Raw genomic sequence first — 27,287 nt, forward strand, 5'->3', positions numbered from 1 at the left:
TGTAACTTTTATCATAAAATATACTCCGTTTTGGGCTTTCTCATGACGATTGGTTTTAAAAGTAGCTTGAGACAGAATAACCGGAGTAGGCATTTATTTCTCCCCTTTGAAGATGTAAGAATTCTAGAAATAAAATCAGAAATATCACTGATGTCAAAGTCCTGGCATCAAGCTCCCCACTGGATCCAATCTAGAACAAATGTTCCTTCTCTGTACCTGTTCTTTGCTCCATGGTTAGCGTATAGATTGCTTCCTTAGCAACTTTTTCTGAATGGGCCGATTTTTCTAGAAATATTTCCCCAGTTCTTTTTGGCCCACGGCACTTAGATTGGAACAATCTGTCTGCTTCTGTTCCTGCTTGTTCCTGGGCTTCCCCATGTAGTCTTTGTCTTAATGTCCATGCTAACCCGAACCCTTACCCTAACCCTAACCCTAAACAGCTTTTTAGAACCGAACCAGGTCTTTTAAGGAGATTTTAGGTGTTTTACTCACACCGGGGGTCCCCTTGTGCCCGTGCCCCTTGCAGCGCCCATCCAGGGCACTGCGTTCTACCCTAACCTAACCCAAACCCTAACCCAAACCTAACCCTAACCCTAACCCGAACCCGAACCCGGACCTACTGCACATAAGCCTCCTGTGTGCCTGCTAGCGCAGCAGCCAATCCCCGTTTTTTATGTGACTAGATCTGACTGAAGGTCTGTGATTAATGGACTCATCCGTCTATCCGTTTATTCGCAGTGTCATTTTGTCTGACACATTTATAATGGCAGAATGTACACAAGAAACAATGATGATCATTTCTCAAAGGGTGAGTTGTGAGTTGTGCATTGTGCTCCAGCTGTGTACTTTGTTTGGTCTTTAGATGTGGAGAGCAAGACTCTACAAGGGGTACACGGTGAACTGGTCTTTGAGAAATCAGGGCAGTACAACCTGGAGAACACCACCTTGGACTACCAGAGACTCTCAGATAAGGAGGTCCTGAGAATCACCGGCCCACTCGGAGCCGACTTCACAGTCAAAGTAAGAGCTGAAATATATCAAGTCAATACCGAAGGGACTTAAAGCTGCAATAATCAATACTTGGACATAAACAAAGGCTCAGTTTATTATGTGTAATGTGAACGAAAGAGACTAACCCACAGAGAATTATCCCCCAACTCTTCAGTTTCCCTCAGCTTGAAATTATGAAATTATTTTCATAACTTTAAAATATTTGATTCAAGGTGGAATGTCAGGCTTTAAGGGAGAATCATAGTACATGTGGTTCACTTAGTATTCAAACATAACACAACATAAATTCAGTTCATACGCTTAGTAGTGGAGCATTGGATTTTTTTATTTATGTTTTTCTCCAATGCATACATTGTGTGTGTGTATGTGTGTGTGTGTGAGTGTGTGTGTGTGTGTGAGTGTAACGCACACATGCGCTTACATTTTCAGGGCAAGTGAGTGGACATTAAAAGTTATACAGGCTGCAACACACACACACACACACACACCCCAGCCCATAAACACACAAGTCAGAATCGCACAATAAATAGGACTTCAGGAGACGGGAATCTGAGAAGCTATAAATGCATCGTTTTGGAGTCTGTTACGTGGCAGAGAGCCAGTTCATATCGCAGCGCTGGACGATGCCGGGACCGATGGAAAATGATATTAAAAAGTTGCCAGACAGTCTCTCCGCTGGAAACACATGAATGTGAATGAGTGGCAGAGGGGTGGGATTGATACCGTACATGTATGTGATGTAGCTATAAACTGGCTTTGGCCATTTCTTCAATATGGTTGGAAGAAAAATGAGTGTGTATGACAGATTACAAGCTTTCTTTAACAAAACACACATGTGACACAAATGGCCTAATTTCTATGAATTTCTATGAATCTAATTGAAGCAAAGCGCTAAGAAATTGTCTCTCATCTAGTTAATTATGTATTACTTCCTATGATTGCCACGTATCCTGCTAGAAGCTGTTCAACCTGTGCAGAAGCTGACGTCTCACATTACTTAGTGTCAAATTTCTCGATAGAATCCAGCATCTACTATAAGTTCAGCTGCATCAGCATTTCGTCTCATGATGGTGTTAAGCTTAAAACCCAGTTTAACACGTAAATGGTCTAGATATATCTAACTTAGGCATGGTCTGAGTTGTAGCCCAGTGATTTATGTGTGTGTGTGTGTGTGTGTGTGTGGGGGGGGGGGTCATTTAGTATCTAACTAGTTTAGCTTTTAACAGCGTAGCGAACAGGTTCCGCTAAACCACAATGTGTGTGTTTAATCATCCAGTAAAAACACATAACAATTTCAATTCAATTTTTTTCATATCAGTCATTACAATAGTTATCTTAAGACACTATACAGATAGAGCAGGTCTAGACCACACTCTATAATTTATAAAGTCCCAACAATTCTATTAAAAACTCCTTCTAGGAGGAAACCTGGGCCAGACCCTCTAACCCTAACTAATGGATCTGGTTGCAGTCATCATCCTTTAGATGTATTGTCATAAAAAGGAAAGCCTTACTGTGATGTCATATTTTTCACTCACACAACGACCACTGTTTCCATACTGCAGGTGCAGTTTGCCAGTGGAGCAGACAGCGTGGTCCAGTACATCTACTACCAGCCCATCATCCACCGCTGGAGGGAGACCGACTTCTTCCCTTGCTCCGTCACGTGCGGGGGGGGTAAGCACGGAGCTGCATGGTTGACTCATCTGCTAAGAAAGCTGTGATGCTCCGCTCAAATGCTCCACTAAATGTGTGTTTTTATCTATGTGTCTATAGGTTACCAGCTCACCTCGGCCGAGTGCTTCGACCTGCGGAGCGGCCGGGTGGTTGTGGATCAGTATTGCCATTATTACCCAGAGAACGTCAAACCCAAACCCAAGCTCGAGGAGTGCAACATGGAGCCCTGCTTGGCCAGGTTAGAGACTGAAAACACAAACACTAATGACCCGTCAACAGCAGTGGGTGTCATTTTAAATCCAATCCATTCTGCCTTTTAGTGACGGCTACAAGCAGATCATGCCATATGACCTCTACCACCCCCTGCCTCGGTATGTACTCCCAACTGTGAGCATAAATAAAAATATAACAGCTGTTGACACTTACCACTCTCCATGATTGACTTCCTGTCAGATGGGAGAGCAGTCCCTGGACCGCCTGCTCCACGTCGTGCGGAGGAGGGATCCAGAGTCGCTCGGTGTCCTGCGTGGAGGAGGACATGCAGGGGACCATCACTGCCACTGAGGAATGGAAGTGTCTCTACTCCCCCAAGACAGCTATACTGCAGCCCTGTAACACCTTTGACTGCCCCACCTGGATGGCACAGGAGTGGTCGCCCGTAGGTGCCCTTTTTCCAGTATTTTTACGCCGTATTAAGCAATACGTTGTGACCTCAACGGGAATGTCCAAACAAGCCTTTAATTAGAAACCCAAAGTCAACAGCACGCATGTGTCTTTTCCACCAAGGCTAACCAGGTGCTGGTTCTGGTTCTGGTGCCGTTGCCAGGTCGGTGCTGGTTCTACTCGCCAGTTATCTAAGAACCAGCTGGATTTTTCCACAGCCTGAGAGCCGGAGTAGGGCGACGTCACAAGGTGACTGCAAGTACCTCCGTTGTCATAGCAACGCGTCATAACAATCGACAATAATGGAGGACTACATACCGATACTTTTGCTCCTGGCTTTATAAATTCACCCTGGAATCCAAAAATGGGATTAGACACCGATTTGTGACCGCTATGGACCGAGGACACGTTCAAGAAGAAAGGGAATTATCTCGCATGATTTAAGTATAATCTTTTGCTGGGTTGCCATGGTAACTTCAGTAGCGTCAAGCATAACACCGTCAGGGTGAACAGACGTCCCGGTTTGACCGGGGGCGTCCCAATTTTCCCGCTCGGTACCCGCTCCCAGGACCCGACGTAACCGGATCTTATCTCTAGACCAGCGCTACGTTGGTGCTGAGTTCCTGTTTTCTTGGCCCAGAGCCAGGTTTATTTGTTTATTTGTGTTCTGGTGCTGCAAAGACCTTTGCAGGTCTTTGCAGCACCAGAACTGCCTTTGTGGAAAAGATATAACAGACCCATACTCAGTTTATCAGGGTGGTGCCTCCGGATCACTTTCCAGTACCTGTTATATATTCATAGGCGGAGTTGCGGTTACGTTAACCATAAATATCCTCATGCAACTTCAACAGTAATGCAACAGTAATTTCTAGACTGTATCTGCTGAACTTTCCTGTCCTGTCCCCCCCCCCCCCAGTGCACGGTGACCTGTGGCCAGGGTCTGCGCTACAGGGTGGTGTTATGCATCGATCACAGAGGACTCCATGCTGGAGGCTGCAACCCCACCACCAAACCCCACATCAAGGAGGAGTGCCTGGTGACTGTGCCCTGTTATAAATCCATAGGTGGGTTAGATCTTTTGTTTTTAACCGCCACACCTTATTTCTAAAAGAAATGCGTCATGTGATAATTAACATTTGATGGTGTTTTGCTCTAGATACACTCCCAGTTGAGGCCAAACCTGTGTGGCATAAGCAGGCCATAGAGCTGGAAGAGGAGATCAGCGTTACTGAGGAACCGACGTGAGTACCAGACACACACGTACGCACGCACACACACATAAAAGTCAGTTCACAGTGATTTGGAAATATCTCTATTTGCTGTTCCTGCAGATCTGCATTTCAAACTTGTAAAATTCTACTCATATATTTAATGGCACTCTGGGCTACAACCATATACCTGTAATTTAATGCCAGAGGTGAATGTTGTGTTGAAACCATCACAGGTGTTGGGGTCTTATACGAAAAGACAATTAGGAGGGTGCAACTGCTAGAGCTGTAAATTACTCTAAAGCTTCATAACCCCGGAAAATCATTACTGTCACTCTGTAGGGATAAAGAAGCAAAAGTCAGATTTCAGATATACCGATTAACAACGGTTTTCACAACCCAGGGCTTAGACTTGTCCTGTATGGGAAACTGAAGTAGACAAGGCCCTGTGCTGCCATGAAACCACCGTAGTATCGTGGTAAGACTGGAGCCGCCATTTTTCAGTTTGGGTGCATGCTTTTGAACACCTGGTCATGCTAAATGTTGCTAATGCTAAAAGTAGAGTTAAGAAGAATTCACCCTTGCATAGTGAAGGTATGACTCGTCCTATGAAACACCTTACTTGGGACCAACAGACGCTTCGGTCACTGACGACCAGCATTACCTCAGCAAGCCTCAGATGTTCCAGATGTTCTTGTCCCACGTGTCAATTGACGAGTAAAGGCCGTCCCCTGAAGACGGACAATGGTTGGACTCTTCCCAGTGTCTTGCATGACTTGCATTTGCGACCATGTCAGCCAGTTCAAAACATCTGTTACTTTGACTTATCTTTGGAGAGAGAAAGCGGGAAGGAGGGAGAGCGAGAAAGGCCAAAAACACATGATTTTGCTGCTCCATAAGAACATATATCTGTGTGTAATATGCGGTCATTCACACGCCAACAACAATATCTGCCTGCCATATGGGGCCAGGTTACGGATGTGAGAGGAAAGAGAAGATATTCCTGGGTTAGACTTACTGCCCCCCCCATGGCCAGGCCTAATGCCCCCCCTGAGCCCCTGCTGTGCAACTGCTTGAAAATCAAACCGATATATGTTCTCATGTAAAGTGCTTTTCCCCCCCTTACCACCACCATGGGTAAATAAAATATTTCCATTGATCCAAATTTAACTCAATTGATTAGCATGGCTCTTTGGCGGATATCACAAAAACGTGTCGTTTCAATCCAAGAACGAAATAGTTTTAGAAGTGACAGATGTCCTCTAACAACGCGTGAAGAGAAGCATTTCTGTGGGTTCGCTTGTTGACTCTGTTGCTCGTGATCCAAGGTCTAACGGCTGCTGATTCCTTTGTTTGTCCTCGAGCGCTCATAAAAGAACCAGCTTTGCTGGGATTATGAGCTCGTTATTGAGGCGTCTTATGAAACAGCGGGGTGGTGTTGCGATGTGGTCAGACTGCTTAACCAAGGGAGAATGCTGCACATTGGGGACACCTTCTGGGAAGTACATGTACACTGTTAACGGATGGTGGAGGACAGTACTTTGATCGATTTACTGTTACAGTTAGGCTGAGTGTTAACTAAAAAAACACTGAAGAGACTTAATCATACTCACAGCTAAGTTAGTCTGTATGTCTGTATGGCTCCAACTGGTTCAGAACTCAGCCGCACAACTCATCACCCGCTCCACATCCTGGCACCACATCACTCCGGTCCGAAAACAGCTACACTGGGTTCCCATTTCTCACCTGATCACATACAAATTCCTGGTCCTCACCTACAAAGCTGTACACCACCTTGCCCCGTCATACCTCACTGTCCTCCTCTCCCCCCACCAACCTTCACGGCCCCTCAGATCCTCCTCAGCTGGTCTCCTCTACGTCCCCAAGTCAAAGCTCCACAGTTTTGGGGACAGAGCCTTTTCCAGGGCAGCTCCCAGGCTCTGGAACTCCCTCCCCCATGAGATCCGCATCTCTGAGTCCCTCACCATTTTTCAGTCCCGTCTGAAGACCCATCTTTTCTGTTACGCCTATCCTTAGTTTTTTTATTATACACTGTTTCTACTCTGTAAAGTAACTTTGAGCTTGGGAAAAGCACTATACAAATTCAATTTATTATTATTATTATTATTATTATTATGATGATGTAGTGGAACTTAGAAATCACTTGGCTGGGTCAGATTTAAACTACTGACCTGTCAGTGACAGTGGTGATATACAGTCATATACGTCCAGCCTGAGGTTTGGACACACTGAACACCTCTAGAATAGAATAAAATACCTTTTTTTGTCATTATACACAAGTGCAGTACCTGTGCAATGAGATGAAGCAATCCGTTTACAATGTCAACACAACATAAAAAAACAAGAAAATCTAAGTAGTGCAGGAAAAAAGAGTGGGAGAGCAACTATATACATATATAAAACAGTAGAAAGATAGAGAGTTGGTATACTCATTATGCAAAAATATAGTTTGATGCATCAAAAGTCCTGAGTATTAAATATGGCTCTGTAATGAGATTAGGTGATTGAGTATTAAATATGGCACTGTAATGAAATGACATGGTTAAGTATTAACAGTAAATGCCTCCAACCACTTTGTATTCATGATCAGGTGCATAGCTGGGTGAAATGAGAACAATAGAGTAAACATGGACCTTGTTTGGTCTTTATGTCTGCATATTCCATAAAAAGAATAATCCCAGTGCTACAATATTCTATAAGGACGTAATGGACACAAAGGGGACATGATACGGCATCTATGCTCTCTCCAATCACACCAGAACATTATTTAATCATTATGGACATTCTGGTATATTTCTCCCTCCTTGATTAAAGAGCTTTGCTTTTTATTTTGGCCAACCTGAAGATCAAGAGGGACTCTGTCTCACACTTTCCACTTTCATTATTTCTTCCTTCTAACACTCTCACAAAGCCATTTAGGGCGTGACAGTGCAGTTTCTGGACTCTAACTGTCAGCCAACCGTAACAGGCCTTCAGGCATTCACGATCTCGCACAATGATTTACAAGTATTTCCTTCTCTGATCCATTAAGAGGAGGAAGGATGCGCATGAAAGCTGTTTATCCAAGAATGGCTTCACCCTAATGCTTCACAGCTGCTCAATTAACCACAGCAGGACTGGATGTCATAAATACTCGAGTTTTTAAATTAGCAGTAAATGACTTCAATCTGTGTACATGGGGAATGCACAAAATCCTGGGACTGGAACTACTTTCAGGGCAGCATTGGTTTGGAAACAGTCTTTATCAAATCAAAAATGAAACTGCCTTTCCGAGCCTCTATGTGGAGCATACCAGTTAAACGAGCAGCATATTTGTTTATGTTTGTATGTTTGCGATTGATAAACCTGCTGCCCCTCGTCCCCAGCTTCATCCCCGGTCCGTGGCAGCCCTGCAGCAGGACCTGCGGCGCCGGGACCCAGCGACGGACCGTCAGGTGCCAGGTCCTGCTGTCCTTCTCCCAGACGGTCGCTGACCTGCCCGATGACGAGTGTGAGGGGGGGAAACCCGCTACCAGCCAGCCCTGCTACCGTTCTCCCTGCTCTGGGGTTTCGGTCCAAGGAAAAGAAAAGGAGGGAGAGGAAGAGGAGGATGGGGAGACACCTGAAAGAGAAGAACTACACGACTGGGAGTATGAGGGGTTTACGGAGTGCTCAGAGAGTTGTGGGGGAGGTAAGATCCTTCTTAACATTTTTAATATCAGATAAGTAAAGAAATAGAACTAGGAAAAGGCAGGAATGGTGCAACCACACAACAAGAGGGGCTAAATAGAGGAGAGCACATCCAAAAATCCTGATGCACCCGAAAAACGTTGTTAACTCACTTAATTGTACAAATACAGCAAATACATGACTTACAGTAGTTTGAATGCACGGTAAACCCTAGAAGCAACCCCCACTAAATAAGTCCCGGTTGCTGTGTTAAAAAGAAATGTCACAGCAGTAACTGGTGACCTCATGTCCGTGGACGGCCAAAGCCGTGCCGGCATGGCCTTTGAAGTCAAAGTATGATATTAGATGACAATGGATGGAATCCCCAAGATCATCCCTAAAGGTCATACGTCAGCGACTCTCACAGCGGCAGTGAATGCAGCGCCGGCTTTCCTAAACATCCTGCCAACGTTCGTTGAGGCCCGCTTTAATCTCCCCCCCCCCCCCCCCCCCCCCCCCCCCCCCCCCCCTCCACATCCAAGCCTCCACGCCTGAAACCTGTGCCTGTGTGCTAACGTCTCCACAAGCGTGCATGTGTAGCTTCATGTCTGCAAATGGGTGTAGACTTTTGTCAATGTCTCTGTCTCTGTCTGTGTGTGTGTGTGTGTGTGTGTGTGTGCGCTCACCCAAACCTAACAAAGTCCCATTCGGGGGGATGATTACAGAGTGGTATCGGATGTCAGCTACACACCCTGAGGGCGGCGCTCCTGTGGACCATCACACCGCCGTGGCGTTTGAAGTGCCTGCTTCCCTGTCATTGTCCCCAACATACGAAGCAGACTCTGAGATTTATGTTACGTTGCTTTTAACATGACCTGACATCACACCCTGAAAGCTTTTTCCACAGTTACAGGCCAGAACTTCCTCCGACAGCTGTGTGTTCATTGTGCTCCAATAGGTACAACTCTCGCTTGCTTTTCATGGAGGGGCCAAACATCGGGCTTCATTGCCGTGTCTTCTTGCAATATTCTATGCTCCATAACATGATCAGAGTGGGATAATATTGGAGAGATGCTTAATATAAACACTATGTGTTTGCATGTTTGGCATTCCTTTTAAGAAGATATGGTACAGCGAGTATACACATTTTTCTTTCAACATGTTTTTAGTGAGTATTAATAATAATATAAAACATCTGCAATGACACAGCAGAATGACATAAAAACAATTGCCATAATTCCAATGATCCCCATTTCTGAGGGCCTCTGAGGGTAAGTATACACATTTTTAAAAGCTGAAAGCACTTATGATTGAAACGCGCAATAGCTCACGGTTCTTCGGACATCCCTCGTGACCGCTCGGTGCTGTCTAATTCCAGGTGTGCAGGAGGCTGTGGTCATCTGCCTGAACAAGCAGACCGGGGAGGCGGCAGACCAGGGCCTGTGTGTGAGCTCCCGTCGGCCCCCGCAACTCCTGCAGGACTGCAAAACCCAGCCCTGCCCACCCAGGTACGGTACAACACAGACAACGCATCGTTATCATCCGGACATTGTTTAAACTGGTTTGTGCGGGAACATTAACATAGACTTGATTGATGGATGCAGTTGATCTGAGGCAGGCATGTGTTTTTTAGGGAGGGGGGGATTTGGCTGCATTCAAGATGAAAATATTAATTAAAAACAGGACTGAGATCTGGCTCGGCTCTTTATTAGTTTGCCAAGACTGTAACCCAGCAACATATGCAATATAGGGAGCAGGAACATTCGTTTACCGTTTCCCAGATTATCCCTGGGTTCTACACCTGGATCTGCTTAACTTTCAGACTATCAAAAAACACACAATGCATTAGACTAATCAATTAATCTCTGCTAATCACTGGTTGTGTACAAGAGAGATTCAAATCCTTCTAATCCGCTACATTCTTCTCAGTTTAAACCACATGTGCCAATCAAATCCCCATTAAGGCCACCTGGGTCCAAGTGATACTGAAGCAGAAGGACAGAGATGGATGGTTGGATCGTTGAGAGCCTGAAATGGAGCCAGTCAGAGTCAGACATTAAGTAGGGATCAGGTTCCAGTGGGGGCTATACCTGCGGGGCTGATGGGAAATAGTCCTCGGAAGATCTGCCCATTGCATTCTAAAACATGTATGTGTATGAACTTCACGTTTGGCCTAATATGAGGCCCAACAAATCCTCATGTGTCCAAAATGAAAAAGGTTTATCCTCTGGGGAGTATGAATGTTAGATTAGATTTTGATATTTCTTAGAAGAAATGTCAGGCAGTCACCAAAAACATATAGATTCATCCTCTAGGTATCTGGAATGCCATTGGAGAATTTACTGAATCAGATTCTACTTTGACACTTTGACCTTAGGTTGACTCCATGGTAATAACCTATCGAGTGTCGAAAATGGAAGGGGTCTATCCTCTGGGGAACATAAATGCGCTTTACAAATTTCATGGCGGTCTACCTAATAGAGGTAGCTATTTCTCAGTGAAAGGGACATTTCATTTGATGGAAATCTGGGGAAGGACAGTCCCGATTTTGAAGTAGTCCGAAGTTCAGGCGATCACTAAAATCGTTGTAATTGACCTCTGGGAACCATGAAAACCGTTAGTATATTTCTAAATTATTGAAATATGCATTGGTACATTGCAATGGTAGATGTAGCCTACATTATTAAGGTTTTAGTTCAAGCTTTGCAGTTTTTTCTGTGTTAAGCAAGCAGTGTTAATCATCTGATTGGGCATCAATGTGGAACACAGGAGATGAACAATGAGCACAGAAATACCTGAATGGTTAAATAGCATAATTATGTTAAATGATGTTTAATATGACTAAGCCGTGGCTAAACGGTGAGTGGATTTTGCGGTAGGCCACACGTTTCAAGTTAACACCGTGCACCCGGTGTCGGTGTTCCAGCACTCACACTCTTGTCAGAAAACCCTGAGGCTTGCAGCCTGCCCTTGCCTGTTTTTCCAGACCTTGAGTCTTGTTTTCAGGCACAACAAACACTGTATTGGACTTGTTTCCTTTGGCCCTTTACTCCCTCCCTGAGGCCTCCTCACCCTCCCATATTAAGCTACACTCGTTGGATACTGTTCCCTCTGAAGGGAAACAGCATAGGATTTGGCTTTGAGTACAGGACCGGTCCAGAAACAAGCTTCATTCCCAATTCTCCTCAGTTCCTGGACCCGAGGGTAAATATGAATAGTTTTGAAATATCACCCAACCTGTCAAGCAAGAAGGAAAATGGCTGCCATCTTGGAGAAAGCCAAAGCTTTGAGATGCTTTCAAAGGCACAGCGACTACTAACACAAATGCCACATCATTTTTGAAATTGGAATAAAAGTGCTCAGAAAACTTGGATATCGAATTGTGTTAGATAACAACAGGTTTTTGGTACTCTTATTATATATGGAGGTCATTGGGAAAATGCAAGTGAAGAAGTTATGCCATAGGGGTTTCTCAAATAACACTAAATTCAATGGGAGATGTAATATTTCTTGATCTGCCGGGATCTGGCCCCATGAATCACTCTTTTTGTTTTCACTCGTATTCACTTTCATGAATTTCACTTTTCATGAATTTACACATTCATAAGACTGCAAGAGCGTCCTCTCATGGGATCGAGTGAAAACATCAAGCACTGGGACTGACCTCCTCCTGACTGCACTCCTTTATAGATCGGATAATGGGGGTATCTGGTGTTGGGCTGGTTTAGGTCCATTTCTGTTGACCATGACATACAGTTTGACGTTCTAAACCTTGTGTTCCCAGGTGGGACACAGAGGAGTGGAGTTCATGCTCTGCTACCTGTGGGGTTGGTCTGATGACCCGCAATGTGGCATGCACCCACCGGCCTTCTCGAGACAGTAACCGGACCGAGGTCTTGAGGGATGAAGACTGTCAGGCGCCCAAGCCCAGCCCTGTCCAAGCCTGCAACCGCTTTGACTGCCCTCCTATGTGGGAAACGCGGGACTGGGGCCAGGTAAAGATCTTACCTAGAAAGTTCTTAGTGAAGCGTCTAGCACATATTGCTAATGTAAGCCCTGGCACTTTTTTTGGTAGTGCTCCCAGACCTGTGGGGGGGGATTTCAGAAGAGGCAGGTCCTGTGCAAACAGCGGTTGGCAGATGGTAGCGTCCTGGAGCTGCCGGACACCTTTTGCTCTTCCAAGGGCCCCGCGAACCAGCAGTCCTGTGCCCACCAAGAGTGTCCCCCTCAATGGGTGACAACGGACTGGTCCCAGGTAGGCTTTGCTAAGGCACCAACATACCTTCTTTTTTTTTTCAAAACTGAAAGTGTCATGCCATAACATGCATGGATGGACAGGATATGAACAGATGGATTTTAAATAATTTAAAAAGAAATATTGTGGACCACTGGAATGTATGTTTGTTTTTGTGTTAAATTCAAGATACAAGCTATCCTTTATTGTCATGTCATCATGTATATACATACTGTACATAAAAACAAAGTACTATATGTTAGTAAAAACAATATCAATCATAAAAACAGTGACATTAAATAGTTAGATAGTAAGGCTAAGAAATATCCGTTAAAAATGCTTATTGTAAACTACTGGACTCCAAACATAAAGTTCAAAAAAATGCATGGCTTCTAATATAAATATATATATATATATACACACACACATATATCTTACAATATATCTGTTTATTTGTCTAGTGTTCAGTAACCTGTGGAAGTGGCATTCAGAGACTACAGGCAGTCTGCAGAAGACAAGGGGAAGATAGGGGACATGTGATCGTAGACCCTGAGAACTGTTCCCTGATGGCCCGGCCCACCAAAATCCGGCCATGCTCCCTTAGGCTCTGTGAGAGTAAGAGACCCTCTATTTGGCTCTATTTTTTTAAAATTTGTACTGCTAAGAGAGATGGAAAGATACAGTAGAGAGCAAGACAAACATTCCATAGCTATCGAAATGGCTTGAAAATTACAAAAGCTGTACAGATAGCACAGAGATAATAATTATGCCATTCCCCATTTTATCCCAGATTCTGCCAAGCCCGATCCCACCATACTGGCCCAGAGAAAGGTGTACATCCAGTTGAGGAAGGGCAAGAAGTTACACATGGTTGTGGGAGGCTATGCCTACCTGCTCCCCTGGACAACCGTGGTCCTTCGCTGCCCGACCCGACACTTCCGCAAAGGCCACGTCCGATGGCTGAAGGAAGGAAAGCCCTTGGCCGGACCGCCACACCTCTCCGTAACACCGCTGGGGTGCGTGAAGATTCAGCAGGTTCGCGCGTCTGATGCCGGGATATATACATGCGTAGCGGGTCAGGCCAAAGAACATTTTGTCCTCCAAATCATCGGCAGCAAGCAGAAGCTCTCTGTTCCGGAGGCGTGGCTCCTCGCGGGTGGACTACAAAAGGTTGGGCAGCCAGATGTGGCCTCAACGGGGGAAAGGTTTCCGGAGCTACCCATCTCCCTCAACCAATATGACAACATTGTTGAGCATTTCCTCGAACTCCACGGCTCGCGCCAAGCTGTAAAAGACACCGCTGATAAAACACAGTCCAGTGAAAGGAACAGGTCGACCCTGGAGGATGAGAGAACAGGATCAGAACTTTCGAGCCTGCTCGTGCTCACCGCCGATACCCACAGGCTAGATGAGATCATGCACAACCTCTCTGAAGGCCACGGAGGGCCATGGGGGGAACAACTCCTCACGCAACTGCTGAGTGAGCTCATTGTGACCCAAGGTGAAACCAATGAGTCTACTCTTCACCCCCCAGAAAGTGCAGAATCCTCCACGCAAGGGCCTCTCCTGTATAAACCGAACATCAAAGCCCACACGTCCAGGCCAAGGAATCCGGTCATAATCCAGCGGCCCGGGAAGCTCGGATCGGCAACGTCGCCTGACATGATAGTCCACGTGGGCGTGCCAGTTTTGCTGCAGAAACCCATTGCTACTTTGGAGCTAAAGTGTGAGGCTCGGGGGGACCCTGAACCATCCCTGACGTGGACCAAGAATGGAGAAGAGTTGCACTACAACAGCAGGTAAGAACTTCTCCTTAATGTGACAAACAGAACTGCAGATTTCCTTGTGTAGATGTAGCTGCTGAGTGGTTGCATTGCTTTTGTGTTGGCAGAGTAGGCTTGTTATCCACCGGCTCACTGAGGATCCAGTCTCCGAGAAAGGTGGATGAGGGTCTGTACACCTGCACCGTCAAAAACCGACTTGGATCTGCATCTGTTTCGTCTTGGCTGCAGATCACAGGTGAGGTCCACGAAGGCCCAATATTGCTGCAGGCGGGTTTGAATAAAACTCAGGCCAGATAATGGTTAGTTTAGCCTCCGGAGGGATTCCTTTGAGTTATTCTGCGGGAATAACGATTATCCAAACATTCAAAACTTTATTTCAAGCCAAGATCCCAAGGTTTTGAAATAAAAACATGAACATAAAACAAAACACAAGACATCTAGAGCGTTTTGTTAGGGTTACGATCAACGTTTTTCACCTAACGTCAAGTTGAGTCCGACCTAATATAATTCATGTAGTCCAGTTTTCAGTAATGTGTTGTTCTTTTGTGGTTCAGGCCCCGAGATTCTGGGAAAGCATTATTTTCAACTTAGGCATAACCATAGAGGCCGATATCCCGTAAGCTTTTACATACCTTGGTGGCTCAGTTGGTGATGGGGGAATGTCTGGAGCATGCCACAAGGTTCCGGTTCCCCCCCCCCCCCCCCCCCCCCCCCCCCCCCCCCCCCCACCCTAATTAAAAACGGAGCAGAACAGCGTCCAAAGTGCAATTTCTTATATTTGAAATCAAACTCAGTTTGAAGTTGTGTGTCATGGATGCACTTCAGGAATCCTAAGAATGCAATTCCAAGTACGTTCACAGGGAAGTTGAACCTGGTTCTCGGGAAGTGCAGTCTTCTAAAGATACACGCCAAAGAATCCTGACCCTCTTTGTAATGCAAGACCAAATGCAGTGCTGCTGAAATAATGGGAGGAAAGAACACATTGAGACTTGTTTCATCTGAATTGAGAAAACCAGAACTGACTCGACATTGCGATTATTACCAGGCAATACATAGCGTCTTCAGCTATAACCGACTATATTTGGTGTGTACATGTTGAGTTGAGGTTTGTAAGCCTCCTCATTGACATTTGTTGAGTAGATCTTTGCCTTATTGTAACACATTAACTGAGAGGACGCTGAAACTATTACCAGGAATATACATTACAGTTTAAAAAGACAATTCCCTATCATTTGATGGAATCCAAGACCACTAAATATTGCTTCTTTCACTTTATTTTCAGGTTTCAAAGGAAGAAATTGTGTGGGAGTCAATGGCCCTATTTGCTCAGAGAGGAGTAACAGCAGCAAGTCAGCTGAGCTGTGTAATAATGGACAAGCCTGCCCCCCCAGGTACCTTGCTACTACTACTACTACTACTACTATTTCTGTAGATTTGATAAGACCAGTTACCACGGTCCTCTTTACTTGCATTTCCTTTGTGAGTCTGTGAATATTTGACTACTTCGGGGCCCTAAAAACAGCTGAACTTCCTGATAAGCATATCAACTCTAAGTTTTTTCCTCCTGTGGGGCGATCAGGTGGCAGGTGGATCCTTGGTCGCCATGCTCAGCCAGCTGCGGAGGCGGCTCCCAGACCAGGAGCATCCGCTGCGTGAAGGGTCCCGAGGGCAGATCCAGAGAGGTGGAGAGCCAGCACTGCCTTGGCACAGGGAGGAGACCCTCTGACACCCGGCTCTGCACCCTGCTGCCCTGTGCCAGGTGGGCCACTACCCACTGGGGAGCAGTGAGTCTACTCACACGGACAGCAAACACACCTCGTAACGTCTACATGGACTGGATTTTCATAACTGGCACTTTGTGTTTAGATGTTATCCAAATGGAGGGGGAACCAGCTGCTAAAAGCTATTAACTGGCTATAAAAGTTCCCTTTCAAGGGGGAAGCACCCTGCTAATCCTTTATTTTATTTTATCATATTGAACTTACTCCTGTTGTAGTTGGGGAAGTCCCTTTTTATCTGCTTTCACACATTTCCCAATTGTGAGAATTTCTCAGGGGAAAAGTCCACTTTGGTTGCATAATAGTTAAGAAATAGTTAAGAAAACGAAAGTAGCTTGTGGAGCTTATGAGGCATGGTTATGACTTAAAATGGCAAAACCACAAGAGGGAAGTTACTTGCAGACAAGGATTTTCAAACTAAAAGCTGAACTTGCTTTTAATCTCCTCTTTTAGTGTAGTGGTCAATGTGTGGGTCCCAGCTTGGCCACGCAGCACCGCCATGTTTACTGCCAAGACACAAACGCCACCAAAGTCTCCTTCAGGATGTGCAGGGGACTCCAGAGGTAAATATGAATATCACAATATATATATATATATATATATATATATATATATATATATATATATATATATATGAATTAAGTACAGTCATACCTCATGTTTCAGTGAGAAAAACACTCATTAGAGTATTTCTGACAACTTTTAGACCCATGAAAACATATTTCTCTCTCCCCCCTTTCAAGTCTAAGCTTTCCTATGCGATAAAAGGCCTAAAATGCCCCAAAAATATCTTTAAAAATGGTATGTGTGTTTGTATTTGCAGGCCCGGCTCCCTGAAGAACTGCTCGGCAGAGGCCTGCGCCCTTCACTGGCGCGTAGGGCCGTGGACGCAGTGCACCGCCACCTGTGGCCAGCACGGTTTCCAGTCCCGCCAGGTGACGTGTGCCCACCGTCGAACTGGACAGGCCACGCGGGAACACCACTGCATGTGGAGGACTCGCCCCCCCAGCTGGCAGAGGTGCAACCTTCTGTCCTGTGGCAGAGGTGAGAAAAGGTCACTCAATGGTGATCCTGAGTTTATTATAAGCTTTAAAGCATATTCAAACCACAGATGCGTTGCAGAAGGATATATAAGACTCAACATAGACAGGGGTGAACAAACACTGAAGATATTCTGAGTACAGGGGGGGGGGTGGAGGAGGCTTAAAGTGAGAATGAGTAGTAAACTGTTACATGTGTGTGCTCCAGCAGGAGAGTGTCGAGACAGCACGAGGTACTGCGAGAAGGTCCAGCAGCTCCAGCTCTGCCCGCTGCCCCAGTTTAAGAGCCGCTGCTGTCATTCCTGCCGAAACACCTGAGGCGGTGGGGGGTGGGGGGGTTGTAAGACCAGGGCCATGGGCGACCTGGATAGGTCAGGGGACATGCTCACACAGCCAACAGAGACTCTATGAACCCTCTATGCTCCATCCTTACACCCGCAACTGTCTTCAATGACCAGTCTTGGATCAGGACCCCTGATTGTGGAGGAAAGTCTGGACGGTCGTAACGAGACCGGTTGGGATCCGCTTCCCTCAACGATCTCATGTGTGGGTTTGAATCTGAACGTTTTATGAGGCGTGGCTGTTAACGAAGGCTACTTCTTTCTTTTTGTAATCTGACGCTTATGAAGCTTTCCGAAATTCTGCAAACGGGACTGAGATGCATTTCCTTTTATGAGTACTAGGTTTCTACTGCAGTGACTGCATTGTACCATAAAGGGGAAGTAGCTGTCCACATGAATGACATCAGGTGTAGTTTCTTTACTAAAAGCATCATGTTCTGTTGTTGCAACATAACTTCCTCTCCAAAATGAGGTGCAAAGTATCATGCATTTTAGCTTCCAATACACAAAGACCTTTTTTTCATTGATTGACTTCACACCCAGGGATTTTGGGTAGACCGCTGAGTTTTTGATAACCACTGGATAGTTGCCTTTTATTGCAATGGTCTCCAAAACAGTGTTGATGAATGCTGCGTATAAAGGGGAAATGGCTAACATGGCTAAAAGGCTAATATTTAATAAATGATATACAGCAACAGGTCAAACAGAGCTTGATCTGTGCTATCCTATTGGGTAATTCACCATGTGTTGACCGTAACGATTGGTCAAGTCATTTGAAGAGGAAAGGGTTTAGTATTGCAGGCGTTGGAGCTGCGTTTTTAGTAAAAGAGAAAGTAGGACCTGATAAAGGTTTATCTTGCATGGGTTGCACTATGGGGGGGTGTGACTGAAGCAAGTTAATCTTTGGAAAAAAGACACTTATTTTGCACTCGACTCCTCCAAGTCTTTGTTAAAGGTCCCATGACATGGTGCTTTTGGTTGCTTTTATATAGACCTGATCCCCTAATACTGTATCTGAAGTCTCTTTTATATAGACCTTAGTGGTCCCCTAATACTGTATCTGAAGTCTCTTTTATATAGACCTTAGTGGCCAAATTCTCTGAGCGAACAAAGCAGAGAAAGGGGAGGTAACCTTGCCCCTTATGACATCATAAGTCTATGTTTACACCCATCACCATTTCTAGCCACTGGGGGGCCATAGGCAGGCTGGGGGGGGGGACGCATATTAATGTTAAAAAAACTCATAAAGTGAAATGTTCATGCCATGGGACCTTTAAAAAATGGCTTGTAGAGTTTGTTTTTAGTTTGTAAAGTTACATTGTTTATATATTTGGTTTTGTGATTTTGGTATTTCTCGGTATTTTTGTTAAAATGTCCCTTTTAACCACTTTGTGACCTTTTTTAAATGTAAGGTGAGCATAACTGCTCACCCTCACCACCCAATAACATCACATTTTAAGCAAAAACAACAGTTCCATTGGACAGTCCTTATGTAACTCTTCTTCTTTTGACAGTGTTGGTTGAACTTAAACCATGTAAATAAAATCATAACTGATGTACCATATTTGTGCCAGATAGACAGGGTTTGCACTTTGGACATTTTGTCCTGGTTCCACACATAAGTTAGCAGAATAGATTATTTGACTTTGTGAAAGACAAAACATGATTAACATATTACTCATGCCTTTAAGTTATGTAGATATTTCTTTTGTCCTCGACTATTTATTTTCATACATGTTCCTGTGCATAATGTTGTAAATAATTACAAGGGTGGGTTTTAAGTAGTTGTCTCCCTGCAGTATTGGTATTTGATGTGCATGCAACGGGGACCCTCTGCTGGTCAACTGATGTGTTGCTCATGCCTGGTGTTTTATGAAATAAAACCAAATGCATTCCTCTTAGAGTCTGTAGGTTGTGGTTTTCTTGTCTTTTAACCCTTGCCCTTCCAGGTCAAAATGGTTGTTTTTTTTGCCGTTTTGTCCAATGTTTTTTGTCAATTTTTCTGATTTATTTGTCACTTTTCCCAGCTTTTGGCGTTTTTTAAAAACCTGATCTGTGTTAATAACAGGTTTTACACTTATCATTGGAATTCATGGTCAACAAACCTCATTTGTATCAAATTATACGTAAGTTTTTAGTGAAAAAGGCCGAAAATATGAATTATTTTGACTAATAGTTAAGATCAGAGGAAGTTAATGTTATGTCAATGTTTAGTCCGTCTACTGTTTAAAGCCATTAAAAAAAAAAGAATTCAAATTCTATAAGATTAAATAGAACACCCAAAAAATTCAATGAAAGTAATCATTAATTTTACCTGAAGAACGTTGTATGGAATCATCCATTTTATTATTGGACGATATGGTTGAAAGAAATCTAATATTTATGATATGAAACACATTAAAACGGGTCAATTTGACCCGAGGACAAATAAAACATCTGACTGCATTATCAAGGCAAAGTGCTCACATTTCTGAAGAAATGAAAGAGGGTTTCTAGTAAAAATGCTGGAATATCTGTCAAACTATTACACAAATCAATCCAACATTTTGGCAGAACCTAAAATAATGGGAGCATATGCCTGTTAATCAGCAAAACATGTGAAAGGGAAACTCACTTCCTCATTCTGTACATGTACAGCTCACATTGTGTTTCTCGGCTCTTGAAGACAGACATGCGTTCCCAGGATCCCTCTAAGAGCCTTGATTCAAATGGAGACCACCAGTGGACCAGAACCGGACTTTCCTGATTTGTTCTGAGGGTTATTTCAGATTAGTTATGGTGGAAAAGGATGGTTGTTATTCCTGTTTGGAAGCCCTGAGGGTTCTGAGAGTTTCCCTCGTGGATGAACTGGAAGGGCGGATTGAGTCTCTGCTGGAAATCTTAGTGAGTCAGGAGGTTTTCACCCGTGATGACCGCGAGGAGGTTTTGTGTCAGCTGGGGCCCCGGGCCCGAGTGAGGTACGTGTTGGATATTGTGGCGTGTAAAGGCGAGGAAGCAGCGGAGGTTTTTCTCTCGATTAGAAGACATCATCAGCAAGAGGACCAGGAAGAATCCAAAGAAGGCCACACGCCTCAGCCTCAACTCCTGGGTGAGTCCTTCTACAGAAACACCCACTTTTGGAACCACTATATGACATAACATTTAACTCCAGATACAGAGAGCTGAAGGGCATTCAGAACCAAAACACTGACAGTAACGGGCACAGTATCATAAATCAGGGCAGATATTTTGGATGCAATATTGTTCCAGAACAACATGAACAACAGGAGAACATTCATTTTAACCACGGAGATAAAGGCTTGAATAGACATGGGGAGACCCATCCGTTTGCCGTATGTTTTAAAACATGAAATATGTATTTTACAAAATGGAAGCTACAGTACCTCGAACCACACGTTGCTAATCACGCTAAACTCACTAAAACACGTAAGGGAATCCATTTGTTTCATCTTGTTTAACATTTATGTTCTAAGAAAATAGGTCCTACCAGTGATGCTAAAAGCCTTGTATGAAATAATGAGATAAATGAGAAATCTTAATTACAGTACACTGCATTGTTCATGTTAGGAGTACATCAGATGAGTGTGTTCATTGGTTCTTAGGTTGACTTAAAGGAAGAGGTCTAAGAGACAAATCCCACAAATATGGTTTTATTTTGCAGAGTATGACAAAGTCAAACAGAAGCATAAAGACGTTCTCACACGTCGGAGTGAGAGCATGCTCTTCTACAACACTCGACACGGAGAGAAAATCCTCTTCTCCGAACACTACGTCAATCTCCTGTTGGCCGACGGACACCAGTGCCTGGAGAGAAAAAGACACGAGGTGCAGACGTTTGGACAAAAGCGACTGTCCATGCAGCAGAAGTCAGCGGTGCATCGGAAAATTGCACCAGGCGAACTCTTTTCGAGCCCGAATGGAAACCGTCAAGTCAAGAAGGTCCTGGTGTCAGGGGTGGCCGGCATCGGAAAAACCCTCCTGGTCCAGAAGATGCTGTTTGATTTTGGGGGAAACAGGGACCATCTTGGATTTGACTTCATCATCCACATGACGTTCAGAGACCTGAATCTAATTGACAAACCTACAAACTTCCGGGAGCTGGTCTTGCGTAAAAACAGACACCTGTCCAAGGAACTGGACGCCATTTTAGCAAATGACGACAAACTGCTGATCATCTTAGACGGCTTTGATGAGTTCAGACACTACAGGAGCTGCGATGTAGACGCGTTTGTGACTGAGCCGGATGAAGATGCCGAGGTGGTGGAGGTCTTTGGGAGTCTACTGCAGGGGGAACTGCTGCCCAACGCTTCTGTCTTGCTCACGAGTCGACCCGCAGCCGTCAGCCACGTCCCCGTGAGCTGCATCGACCGCTTTGTGCTCATCACTGGCTTTTCCTTGGCTGAAGTTCGCGACTTCTTCCGACGGTATTTCCAGGACAGTGCCATTGCTGACTACATGTTCGCGGTGGTATCGGCGAACGAGCTCATGCTGACGCTGTGCTACATCCCTGCATTTTGCTACATCGTGTGCTGCATTCTCAAAGAAAGCAAAGAGCTGTGTGGAGAGAGCCCCAAGACCATGACTGACATTTACGTGCAGTACCTGGTGGCCTTGCTGTGCTCTCACACCAAAGCGAGGGCTGAAACATTCAGCCACAAGTTGTCCGACATTGTTCTGAAGCTCGGCAGACTTGCCTACCAAAAGCTCACGGAGCATCAGACCCTTTTCTACAGCAGCGACCGAGATCTTGCAGCGTTAGAGGGATGCAGCCTCGTTAGCACCTTCCTTGACAAGACAGTGGCACAAGAACCCGGTTGCACTGAAGAGGTTTACTCCTTTGCACACTTTACCGTCCAAGAGTTCTTCGCTGCAGTGTATTGTGCAGTGACCGATGACCCTTTACCCGATGGAGATCCGCACGCTTCAAGTCCTGTTGAGGAGTCCAACAACGGACATTTGGACCTCTTCAATCGCTTCCTGTCCGGAATCCTCTCTGATCGCAACGCTAATCTTCTATCGAGGCAAGTGGGATTGAGTTGCAATAAAGACAAAGTGGACACCCATCGTCGGAGGATCATCAGAGAGCTCACAACGCGATGTGAGAACGGGGCCCAAATCCTCAACCATCTACACTGCCTGTACGAGCAACAGGACTCCTCGTTGGCCCTCGCTGTGCAACCAAAGACACTGCAAGTCAACGTTAGCGATGAAACCCTCTCCCAAATGGATTACAATGCCATCAAGTACTTTCTCAACCTTACAAAGGGCGATATATCAGAGCTGGATCTGACAGGGACAGGAGTAAGCTGCGAGGCACTTAGAGACATGCAGCCCCTGCTGCTTAGATGTAACAAACTGTGGTGAGTTTCAGGCAAAATGTGGTCCCCATTGTCTCATTCTCTGCATGAAGTTGTTCATATTTTCTCCATTAATCTTTGGAGTTCCATTTGAATAACATATCACTCTGCATGCATCAAAAAGTAAAGTTGAGGATAATATATTATGTGGCTTATGCACTAACTTCCCTATTTTAATTTTAAGGCTCGGAGAAAACAACCTTGACATGGACACAGCTCAGGTCATTGCTGATGTGCTGCGGGTGTCAGAAAGTATAACCCACCTTGGGTAAGATCATGAATTTCAAGCTTTTAGTATTGATAAGAAGAAGAAGAAAAACTATCAAAAAAGATCACAAGCAGTAAGCAAATATAAAGAGTACAATGATTCTTTACTGGAGAGAATAAAGAATCATCCGGACCATGTTTCCCCATTCAGACTCGGGTGGTCGGACATGGGCGATGATGAACTGCTGGCTCTTACTAGTGCCATACGTGTGAAAAAAAAGCTTCAAGAGTTGTGGTAAGCAACCCGTCTGGGGGATATCAAGAGTATTTTTTCATATTTGATTCTTTTGCGGATTTATTGATTGATTCACATGTTGAACATTTTAAACATTGTTCAGGACACCCTGTGCTTTCACAGGATGGAGGGAAACCGAGTGAGCTACAAAGGTCTGCTGTCACTCAGGGACTTGACCCCAAACCCTCTGAAAACAGTTGTGTGAGTGTGACTTTCAACACAAAATTCCAATCCATAATAATTATAATAATAATCCATAATTCAACCATACAGGACTCTGAAGCTACTGTTGATTCCCTTTTCATACAGAGCCATATGGAATGACCTGACTGACACAGACCCAGGGTGCTTTTGCACCCAAGAAAGCATAACTGTGAGCTTCACAGATGACGATATGTGGGCAGGGTGGGGGGAATGGGTCTTCAAACGATGTGAGGTCAGCAGCAACAACAAGTTAGTGATGGTACTCCACAAAGTTTGCAACGTACCAGTCCATTGCTTAGAAACCCAGTGGGCAAAGACTTTCTACAAGCAACTGTCACAGCTCATCAGGCAAAGGATTGAGTGCTGCACTGAGGAGGACATGTACAAGAAGCTCAAAAAATTTGAGAGCATTTTAAACCTCTGACATAGAACTACACTGCCCTCATACTATAGGCTAGAAAATAGAGATCACATGTATGTTTCTATTAATTGTAGATTTAGAAAGAGGTGAATAAAACAAGTTGGCCAGTACGGGGATCGAACCCGCGACCTTGGCGTTATTAGCACCACGCTCTAACCAACTGAGCTAACCGGCCATGGTGGCTAAGTGGATATACGCTATAATTTGTTTGCACAACATCTTAAACCTTAAACAAAGATGATACGAAGGGATGCACGGTATAAAAAAAAACTTATGAAAATATGCCTCGAAATATGTTATCGTTTCTGTAAAAGGCTCATAAAACCACATGTTGTGTAGAGCTCTGATGTGGTGTTTTTATCTTCCATATAAAACCACAAACCATGTCACATGCAAGTGAAATTATTTATTGTTACACTACACTGCTTATTTCTAATAACCTATGCATTTAATTTTATTTAAAGACACTTTATTATATCTGTTTCGTATTTATTTTAACTTCGAATGTCTTTGCGTCTCGTGTGTTTCGTTGTTATATGTATATTTATATTTAAAAACAACAATATTGTGATCATCTGTTGTAACTAGTGCTCAACTGTCAATAAAATCTTGAAACTTTAATGCCCACAATGCTTGGTTCAATTTTATTTTGGAGTTATTTACCGGAAGCAGTTTTAACTGCTCACCCTGATGTGACGAATTAATTCTGCGACATCTCACTGAACGAAGTAATGCCGTTTACGTGAAGTTAGCCAGCAAGCTAACTCGTTTTCTGTTCTATTTGTGTATGCAGTACGTCCAAATAGAGCGTTTTATCTTCTCAAATTTGGTGAGTTCTGTAAATTATTATGTCAATTCAATGTTAAGTGGAGGGTTGGTGGATTTTGAAAAGCAGTGACAGTGACCGCAGCATTTTTTTAATTTAAATGTCACTACCCGCGAATTGACATAGCTACTGTAGCGTTAATGTTGCTAACATCACCAAGTGTTTGCTAAAGGTAGCAAACCGTGGTGAAGCGAGTCTTATTCATTTCAGTGTTCTTTTTTATCTGAGTATTTAACTGTGTATTCATACTATGCACGAGACGTTACGACTACTAGCTGGCGGGCGAGAACACCAGTCTCCTAGCAACGAAACGGTAGTAAGATAATTTTGCCAGGATGTCGTCAGTTTTACTTCACGAAAGTTAGTTTTTTGAGTTGAAAAAGACCCAATAAGTAGTTAATGTGTGATTGAATGCACTAACGTAAACGTAACTAACAGACTCAGACACTCAAACATATTGTACAGACACACAGAGACACACACAGATACAAACATACATATTCTCTATAAGATAGACGTAAATATCTCCAAACTCCAAGTCTCCAATTTTAACAGTTGGTGACTTTTGGTTTAAATAGTTGATTGACTGTAGTATTGGAAATCTGCAAGGCTGCAGTTCCTCTGCTGGCCACTGTTCGTCGCCATTTTCTCCGCGTTTCTTACCCGCGTTTCTTGCTTGATGAGGCCCATGGTGATCACGTGACTACAAAGAATGAATTTGACTTTATGGAAAGTCAGGACATACCTTTTTAATAGATAGATATTTATTAATCCCAACAAAATGGGATATTATTGTGTTACAGCAGCAACATATCAGTCACAGCACAGAATATAAATATAAATGCTAGGATAAATGAATTTATACATGTTGGAATACAAAAAATGTGCAACTGCTTAAATAGTGATGATAAATATGTAGCTAAACCTATTGTGCAAGTTGCACTGTTGTGACGTGATCCAGTAACACCACTTCACGTGTTGGGATTTACTAAGATAGTCTTCATACACACTGACGTTCATCTTATTAAGCTAACGTTTCCGTGATATTTAATCAATACGTGTGCATGCTACTGACCGGTGTTGCAGTCCCAGCCCCAGGATGATTGACACCGAGAGGGGAGCGGATGACGCTGGCCCAGCAGAAACCAGCAGTAAGATCAAGGAGACGGAAAAGAAGAAGAGGTCCCGCGTCAAGCAGCTGCTGGGCGACGTGAAGAAGCAAGTGGAGTTCTGGTTCGGAGACGTCAACCTTCACAAGGACCGCTTTCTCAAAAAAGTCATTGATGAGTCAGAGGACGGATGTAAGGGGCTATCAATATCAATAATGCACTGCATTTGTATGCGATTTAGTCTTAAACATTGTACTAAATGGGGAATTTGATTTCAGATGTCGATATATCTGTGTTGGCGAGCTTCAATCGAATGAAGAGGCTGACAAGTGACACCAAGCTGATCGCCAGAGCGCTGAAGAATTCATCTGTAGTCGAGGTACTGTGAAGCTAATCTCGTCCATGTCTTTAGAAGGGATTTCATATTTGGAGGGGTTGCACGCGGCTCCAAACACTTGTCAAATGAACGCAAATGCGGTTCTCTTTCAGGTCAACCTCGAGGGAAATAAAGTAAGGCGCCAGCTTCCGATTGGAGAAGTCCCGAAGGACGTCGACAGCCGCACAGTCTACGTGGTACAAAGAGTTAGATGTTCTTATTTCAATTAGATCTGCTCTGAAATGTCTGGACTACCTTTACAGGAGCTGACACTATTGTATCTATAGCGCAACACGTTCATTTAATTTGTGTCCAAATTGGGAGACTCACAGACTTATTTGCTAGTTTGTTGCCAAATGTTATATTTAACATTTCTTCTTTCTTTTCTTTTCTTTTTTTTCTCCAAGGAACTTTTGCCCAAGAATGTGACTCACGGCTGGATTGAGAAGGTCTTCACAAAATGCGGGAACGTGGTTTATGTCAGCATCCCCCGATACAAGTCTACTGGCGACACCAAGGGGTTTGCCTTTGTAGAGTTTGAGACGGAGAAACAAGCCCAGAAAGCCATCGAGGTGAGAGCTTATTACTGAGTCGCCGTTTCCTGAAATATCCGATATTTCAGCCGGTGTTCGCTTTTGGCAGAAGGAAAACTCATGAAAATGTCTGATCTTTGAACCAGATGCTAAACAACCCCCCTGAAGATGCTCCCAGGAAGCCGGGGGTTTTCCCCAAGACGAAAAGTAGGAAGGCCATCCCTCTGCCAGCTGACAATCCTCCGTCAGGTACAGGCCTCTCTCGACCACCCTCTAAACGTGCTTTTGGTGCAGTTTGTTGTATCGATCTCCATGTGTTGATTTTGACTCGCTACAGGTGAAGAAGAGGAGAAGAGAAAGCGAAAGAAGAAGAAAAAGAAAGAAGGCGCCACAGTGCAGCCTCCTGCTGGAGAAGCCAAAGAGCAGGCGATGGAGGCAGAGCCGTCGGAGCAGAAGGGGAAGCCCTCGGGGGTCGTCGGCGCACAGAAGACACCGGACAAACCGCCAGAAAAGAAGAGACGACGGTCGCAAACGGCAGAGGGATCTGAGGGGGA

At 44.4% G+C, this 27,287-nt stretch overlaps 3 protein-coding genes and 1 non-coding gene across 8 annotated transcripts in view; 3 read left to right on the forward strand and 1 right to left on the reverse strand.

Annotated features, from left to right (window-relative positions):
* LOC117934707 (ADAMTS-like protein 1) overlaps nucleotides 1-17,807 on the forward strand; it is an 80,718-nt gene extending 62,911 nt beyond the window's left edge. For 2 of the 4 annotated variants that reach the window (XM_034856582.1, XM_034856584.1), the window contains 19 exons: nucleotides 863-1,020; nucleotides 2,577-2,688; nucleotides 2,788-2,926; nucleotides 3,009-3,059; nucleotides 3,142-3,346; nucleotides 4,268-4,415; nucleotides 4,508-4,592; nucleotides 7,946-8,250; nucleotides 9,607-9,736; nucleotides 12,013-12,223; nucleotides 12,304-12,483; nucleotides 12,924-13,077; nucleotides 13,253-14,261; nucleotides 14,354-14,481; nucleotides 15,529-15,637; nucleotides 15,826-16,030; nucleotides 16,478-16,587; nucleotides 16,848-17,068; nucleotides 17,273-17,807. In XM_034856582.1, coding sequence (XP_034712473.1) covers nucleotides 863-1,020; nucleotides 2,577-2,688; nucleotides 2,788-2,926; nucleotides 3,009-3,059; nucleotides 3,142-3,346; nucleotides 4,268-4,415; nucleotides 4,508-4,592; nucleotides 7,946-8,250; nucleotides 9,607-9,736; nucleotides 12,013-12,223; nucleotides 12,304-12,483; nucleotides 12,924-13,077; nucleotides 13,253-14,261; nucleotides 14,354-14,481; nucleotides 15,529-15,637; nucleotides 15,826-16,030; nucleotides 16,478-16,587; nucleotides 16,848-17,068; nucleotides 17,273-17,382 — 3,770 coding nt within the window. In that variant the 3' untranslated portion in view covers nucleotides 17,383-17,807. Of the gene's footprint in view, nucleotides 1-862; nucleotides 1,021-2,576; nucleotides 2,689-2,787; nucleotides 2,927-3,008; nucleotides 3,060-3,141; nucleotides 3,347-4,267; nucleotides 4,416-4,507; nucleotides 4,597-7,945; nucleotides 8,251-9,606; nucleotides 9,737-12,012; nucleotides 12,224-12,303; nucleotides 12,484-12,923; nucleotides 13,078-13,252; nucleotides 14,262-14,353; nucleotides 14,482-15,528; nucleotides 15,638-15,825; nucleotides 16,031-16,477; nucleotides 16,588-16,847; nucleotides 17,069-17,272 lie in introns of those variants that run through there. The other 2 variants (XM_034856583.1, XM_034856585.1) reach the window with 2 other exon arrangements.
* Nucleotides 17,808-20,076: 2,269 nt separating this feature from the next.
* LOC117934972 (NACHT, LRR and PYD domains-containing protein 3-like) lies at nucleotides 20,077-23,929 on the forward strand. Of its 2 annotated transcripts, none has more exons than XR_004654641.1 (6): nucleotides 20,077-20,493; nucleotides 21,067-22,765; nucleotides 22,947-23,030; nucleotides 23,181-23,264; nucleotides 23,368-23,465; nucleotides 23,574-23,791. XR_004654641.1 is itself a non-coding variant. In XM_034856999.1 (6 exons), the coding sequence occupies exons 1-6, from the start codon at nucleotides 20,181-20,183 to the stop codon at nucleotides 23,890-23,892; spliced, it is 2,577 nt and encodes an 858-aa protein (XP_034712890.1). In that variant the 5' UTR covers nucleotides 20,077-20,180; the 3' UTR covers nucleotides 23,893-23,929. The 2 variants fall into 2 exon arrangements, 1 of the variants encoding a protein (XP_034712890.1); XM_034856999.1 differs by having other exon boundaries at nucleotides 23,388-23,465; nucleotides 23,574-23,929.
* A 61-nt stretch (nucleotides 23,930-23,990) lies between these two features.
* Nucleotides 23,991-24,064, reverse strand: trnai-aau. The gene has a single exon. It is a non-coding gene; the product is annotated as a tRNA-Ile (tRNA).
* A 477-nt stretch (nucleotides 24,065-24,541) lies between these two features.
* Nucleotides 24,542-27,287, forward strand: part of larp7 (La ribonucleoprotein 7, transcriptional regulator) — a 5,221-nt gene continuing 2,475 nt past the window's right edge. Inside the window, exons 1-7 of the mRNA XM_034856941.1 lie at nucleotides 24,542-24,718; nucleotides 25,802-26,016; nucleotides 26,103-26,203; nucleotides 26,314-26,397; nucleotides 26,608-26,772; nucleotides 26,880-26,982; nucleotides 27,071-27,286. Coding sequence (XP_034712832.1) covers nucleotides 25,815-26,016; nucleotides 26,103-26,203; nucleotides 26,314-26,397; nucleotides 26,608-26,772; nucleotides 26,880-26,982; nucleotides 27,071-27,286 — 871 coding nt within the window. The 5' untranslated portion in view covers nucleotides 24,542-24,718; nucleotides 25,802-25,814. The remainder of the gene's footprint in view (nucleotides 24,719-25,801; nucleotides 26,017-26,102; nucleotides 26,204-26,313; nucleotides 26,398-26,607; nucleotides 26,773-26,879; nucleotides 26,983-27,070; nucleotide 27,287) is intronic.

Source organism: Etheostoma cragini, chromosome 19, assembly GCF_013103735.1.
Source record: "Etheostoma cragini isolate CJK2018 chromosome 19, CSU_Ecrag_1.0, whole genome shotgun sequence".
Classification (NCBI taxonomy): Eukaryota; Metazoa; Chordata; class Actinopteri; order Perciformes; family Percidae; genus Etheostoma; species Etheostoma cragini.